The sequence below is a fragment of the Theobroma cacao genome, chromosome 1 (genome assembly GCF_000208745.1).
Source record: "Theobroma cacao cultivar B97-61/B2 chromosome 1, Criollo_cocoa_genome_V2, whole genome shotgun sequence".
Taxonomy (NCBI): Eukaryota; Viridiplantae; Streptophyta; class Magnoliopsida; order Malvales; family Malvaceae; genus Theobroma; species Theobroma cacao.
In genome coordinates this window covers 6,570,234-6,576,340 of record NC_030850.1, presented here as the reverse complement: position 1 = coordinate 6,576,340, position 6,107 = coordinate 6,570,234, and the positions used below count along the sequence as shown (strand labels likewise).

The 6,107-nt window shown below is 32.7% G+C and overlaps 1 protein-coding gene across 1 annotated transcript; it reads right to left on the bottom strand.

Annotated features, from left to right (window-relative positions):
• Positions 233-4,878, bottom strand: LOC108660474 (WAT1-related protein At5g64700-like). Its single transcript, XM_018116351.1, has 7 exons — positions 4,677-4,878; positions 4,501-4,563; positions 4,253-4,369; positions 1,258-1,510; positions 1,013-1,171; positions 756-907; positions 233-669 (listed from the first exon to the last, which is right to left on the bottom strand). The coding sequence occupies exons 1-7, from the start codon at positions 4,847-4,849 to the stop codon at positions 528-530; spliced, it is 1,059 nt and encodes a 352-aa protein (XP_017971840.1). The 5' UTR covers positions 4,850-4,878; the 3' UTR covers positions 233-527.

Sequence of the window (6,107 nt, the reverse complement as noted above, 5' to 3'; positions counted from 1 at the left end):
TATATATATATATGAGCGAAAGAGTTAAAAGATTAGGCTTTCATCTTGGATTGGGGGGGATGGGGTTTTGTTGTTGGCCGGTGGGCCTTTCTTGGCCTTTAGGCTGGCAGGCGGGCCAACACTAATTGTAATCTACTTGAGAAAGTCTGTAAATTCATGCTAAAATGTTGCCCAGTTGAACCATGACAACATCAATTGGCAAACTGCAATTAACAGCGGAAGCATTTAGGAATTGAAATTTAGCCTCTTAGCATACATAAAATGACCAAACTTTTAAACCCAGGCGAATGGTGAACACTACAATCGGCTTACATTGGCGTTGCAAAAGACCATTTTGGTCCCAGCTCTCCTTAGAGTTCAATGTCAATAGAGTTACATCATCTGTTTCAGACCAATCTACATGAGCTCACTCTCTCTTTTCTCCAAATTATCCGAAGGTAGAAGGAAGTGATGGAATACTGGGGCATTTGCCATTCTCAGTTAGGAGCGTTCTCACTTTCTTTCATGATCAGCAATACTGATGGATTTCAGGCTGTTACAACTTGGATTTCTGTGCATTCTTTATCAACAGGAGCTGGTAAACAATTCTCATCCAGCATTCTTTGCTCTCTGGTTTTTCCCCACAACACACTGTATAGCCCACCAATCAATAACAGCCCCCCTAAGACACTGAAGAAACAATAAGAAACTAAGGTTAGATATTGAAATCAGAATTCAGAAAGATAACTTGAAGGCTAAGATGGTTATAACTTTACCTTCCTAAATTGATAATCTCGCATAAGAGAAATGCAGAACAAAATATTGTGAACATCAGATTCAATGGTGTTGACATGGCCAAGAAGACAGGCCCTTTCTTCTCAATAACCCATGCTTGTAGGTAAAATGTCACGCCCGTTACCACAATCCCCTGCCGTAAGCAGCATAGAATTCATCAACACCCTACTACAGATATGTGTCTATAGGTATGCGTATATTTGCATGTATAAGAACAAGTGTAGCAGTAGATGTTTACACAGTACGCTACTGCAAGGAGTCTAACATTCCAGCCCAGTCTCCATTCGTAAGGGTCTCTTTCCAGAGCAATAGCAATAGCAAATGATTGAATTGTGCTTAAGAAGCACTGAAGAGCTGTAAAGAGAAGTTTTGAAGGGTAGCTCTTCAAAACCCGACCCTGTTTCACACCAAAAATTTTCTTCATTGTCCTAAAATGGAAGTACAATTTTATCATGGCACAACTTGATCTGGATAAATGCCTACCTGCAATACGAGCCATAAGCCCCAGAAACTGTTGGAAATCAACATGAGGAAACAACCCTTTATCCATGTGTCGCCGGAGGAAGTACGTCTCTGAAGGTTCTGGCTATGGTGGTGCTCAAACAGGTGATGGAGGCAGAAAAGTTTCATATGGGGACCCTTGTAAAAGGCAAGGGTCAATGCACCAGCCAAACAAATTAGTATTCCTACAATTTTTGCAATCCCTGGAGTTGTCTTCAGTCTCAACACCTCCATTCTGCCATTCAAATTTCATCTTTTTAGCCAATTTGATTGAACAGATACAGAAGCAAAGAAACCATCCAAAAAATAATACAAATACACGAAACATTCCAAATTAACCATAACTGTAATTTACAATTTTTTTCTGGATTCCAACTTTCTTAATTAGACAAAATGAATATATATATATATTATAATATATATGTATATATATATTTTTTTTTTTTTTTTTAAATAAAAAGGAAATGAATGTAGAAGAAAGACATTGCTAAACTTTCTGACATGGTTTTGTTTTACTTGTTTCTCCCAAGAGACATTGGTGGAAAGGTTGCAAATACATGTAACTCCAAATTTAGTGGGGCATTGAATCAGAGCAGATCCGGTTTTTGACAATACCGTTATCCTTGACAACAAGTAAGTGGTCCAATGTTGATAGTTCAAGTTCTGTCACAAGCAAATTGTATGGCATCTAGATCATATCTATCGAGTCCATATCATAAATTCTTACACGTGCTGTATATATCAGGATTCAGAGCTGTGTGATATGGACTCGATTTAAGTGTTAGACACGTACCGATATCTAAAAATGGATTTGTTGGAAAATTTTATCTTCATTTTAATGATGTAAATGTCTTGTTTATTTTTTTTTAATTTAGAGAAAGAGGATTTGAATTTTATTTTTTTAAACAGAAAAATTATGTATCAATAAGTCAAATGCTTGGACGTTAAATGTCTTGCTTGCATACATGTAAAGTGTTTCAAAAATGTTCAAAATGAATATACTAAGCTAAAGTAAGAACTCTATGGAACACAAATTACTTTTTAAAGCCTAGAAGCTTAAAGAGCAGGCCTATCAGATTGCAACCAAAAACTGGCCTTGCAGATTTCCACTGAATACTCCAGGGTTCATTCACTTCAGAAAGTGCTAGAGAAACAGTAAAAGTCTAAAGCAAATGCAAGTCACAACATATTTAGTTGTTTGCTTCTATGACAAACCTGATATTCATTGAGCAGAAAAGATTTATGAAAACTTCAAAAAATATCAAATAGTAAAGACCAATGTTATTGTTGTTTTTTAGAACTTATTTTACGAAGAGTTAAACTAACAAATAGCTAATTAAAAGAGCATTTGACAGTTTCTATAATTAGATCACGCGTTGGAAATTTTTGGTTAGCCTGTCTATGTTGCAAGGTTTAGTGTTTTAAATGTTTTTGAATTAATTACATATCGGCATTTTCTCTTTGGCTACTACACCATGGGACCCTATGTTTCTTTTTTGACTTTGATTGAAAGGCACAATATAACTAATGAGAAGAATAAGAATAAAAAAACAAAGATCGTTGCATTGAGCAAGGTTTTCCAAGGACATTATTGACGATGTTGCATATACCCGATTGATCTTGAAAAAAAAAAGATCAAAACCATTAACTATCTAAAATAAATGCCTTTTTTATTTAGAAAAAAAAGTAAACATTTGAAATTGACTTATAAATAAAAGATATATACATTTACCGTTAATTTAAATGATAAATTGTTAGAATAAAGTTAAAGACTTCATATGGCATAGCAGTTTAATGTCAATAAAATTAACTTTTAAAAAAAATGATAAATTGTATGTATTGGTAAATATGTTTTTAATAAATGAAGCTTAATTTGGAACTCCAAAATTAATATGTAGCAACTAGCAAAATCTTTCACTATAAACAAGAAATTGTTTTTTATAATATTGTGTGTGTGCAAATTTGGAACGTAGGATTCAACATAAAAAATTGTATTAAAATAATGTTTTTAAGCTCTTTTTTTTTTATATGATAATTTCCTATGATTGAGGGATTTTTTTTATTCTTGACCAATAATCAGAGGGATCAAAGGTAAAATCAAGCAAATAGTAATACTAATAAAATATTTAAAACATTCCTACAGGGACTAATAGAAGGGCAAATTGCCCTGCATATTCCCATTCCTATAAGAGTGTCAAGCCCTTTCCACCGACCAGATTTTTAAGACAAAGCTATTCCTTATCAGTTGCAACCTAAACATTCTTTCCTAAGAAGCAACCTTCTATCAATTTTTAATTAATCACAGTTAAAGAGGAAGACATTCGATACAAGAATGATTAGGTCTAATGAATCAATGAGCTGTCTGTCACATGGCATGCTTACTATATTTTTTGCAAAAATAAAACTAGAATTAATCCACTTAAATTTAGTATTAGTTAAAAATAAGAAAAGATATAAAAGTCGATTCTAAAATAGTAATTTCCCTTTTAAAAACAAGTTAAATGAAAGAATTAATAGGACTTAATCTCAACACGCGTGAATATATGAAATAAGGTACTTCTCTCTTTTGAAATTATATCAAATAATGTTATTGTAGAATATGAGTGATGAATCCATGCATAATTTGGCATCATACATCTGAAACTTGAAGCATCTACGAAGCCTAATGCTGATATTTCCATGTCTCATGCTAACATCATTTCCGCTTCTGATGAGAAGCCGCGACTAATTAATTATTCCTTCTCTTTTTTCTTTTTCTTTTTCACTTTTGGGTAAAAAAAATGTTAGCATCATTCACTAATATGACATGCTAATTAAACGATGAACTTTGTCTCCAAAGAGATATCCTAAAAGAAATTTACCTAAGAAGGATATATAGAGTGAAATTTATAAGATGAGAGCATATATCATTCATCAATCTAAAAGAAGACAAAAGAATGGATATTGAAAAAAAAAATCAAGAGCTGGAACTAATTACCTGAGTAACACTGCCAAGAAAAAAGTGATGACAGGCAGGCAATTTGTTGTTGCAGCAGCTAAAGTTGCAGAGGTATAAATCAGGGCAACGCCATAGATATCCAAGCTTAAAGTTATCCTGAAATTGAAGAAAACGAGTGAAAATTGAAACTTGAAAGTCATGTATATTGCTTTTTCATTTTCTATTGATAACTTTGAGTGCGATGGCTGCAATATGTTAATTCAACAAGCAATTTCAACTGGACATACCCGCATAAAGATAGCATAAAAATCTTGCAGAAGGTCATGAATGATAGAGGCGGCGCAGTTTTCCTTGAGTTAGAAAGAAAATAATTACTCAAGTGGATACATAATATATACTGAACTTTCAAAGAAAATTGGCCAAAAACCAGGGAAAAACTTTAAAGGCTAATTGAGAAATTTACCATTCAAATAACAAGGCGAGAGGGATCAAGAAAACTGTTGCTGCAGCCTGTCTGTAAAAAACGAACACAAAATTGTTCATGCCGCCATCAAATGCAGCCTTGGAGAGCAAGAACATGCCAGCATAAATAGATTGTACGAGAATAGCAGCAAGATAGGGCTTCCTTTTATCCATTGTTGAAGAAGTTTGGCACTTGAAGTGAATCAATGGAGGGGTTTATATATAAGTGGAGGGAGGATGGGCAATGAAGGGAATGCTCATTGAAACTAACATGCTTCTCTCTATTGGGACGTGTGTGGTGAAGATAATGGGACTCCTTTTCTAGGGGCAAGGGACCACCAAAAGTTATTGGTGATGTCTCTATTCATTATTATTCATGCAGCGATCTTAGAATTGGCTTCTTTGATAGCTGGATTGGTGCCCTTTTTTAGGTGTTTAAATTTGAGGGATATACTGCAATTATTTTCCTTTTGTTATTATTCATTTCTTCCATGTTAAACACTGAAATCTCATTCCTCACCCCGCGAGGAATCTTTTTCGGTTCAATCATTTTTTAAAGTAATGCCAGAACCTCTTTTCTCACACTATTAGCCATTAAATCTCAATATAAGTTATAAAATGACCTTAATTGCTTGGTTTGTATTTAAAAAGGGTGTATATATATATATAAAACAAATTAATCAGCAATTTCATTAGAAAAGCATCCAAACATTTGACTTCTTAGTAAGTTTATTTATTTGTTATATTTTTTAGCTTGAATTCATTACTTAATTCGCTCTCACTTAAGAAGATTTTTTTTTTACATAATACTCAAATAAATCCTTAAATTATGTAAAAAAATTTAAAATAATACTCAAATAAGTCTTTAAATTATGAAAAAAAATTAAAAAAGTCTTTATTCTTTTATTATGTTTAATCAAAACTCTATAATTTTTATTTTGAGTCAAATAAGGCTTTGTGACTAATAATTGACTAATTGTCATTAATGAAAATATCACTTGTTATTTTATATTCATATGACATTGATATAGCTTTCATATAGAGAGTAATCAACGCTACGAAAGCATAGAATAACAAATAGTATTTTGACTAAATCAATTATTAGTTGTAAAAGCTTATTTGATTTAAAAATAAAAATATAAAGACTTATCTAATTGCAAATAAAAATATANTGTTGGGAAATTATGGAATTGTCTCTAAAGAATTGTCCAAGATCTAATCCAATCAATAGAATAAAGAAAGAAAGAAATCAAGGACACCCACAAGAACACAAGAATTTACGTGGTTCGGTCTTTTGATGACCTACGTCCACGGACACAGTAACAGAGAAAAATCCACTAAGAGAAAAATCAGGAGATTACAAGAAACAGTCTTAAACTCATAACCCTTATCCCACGTACACCTAAATCACTCTCTCTAAATCTAAGTGATA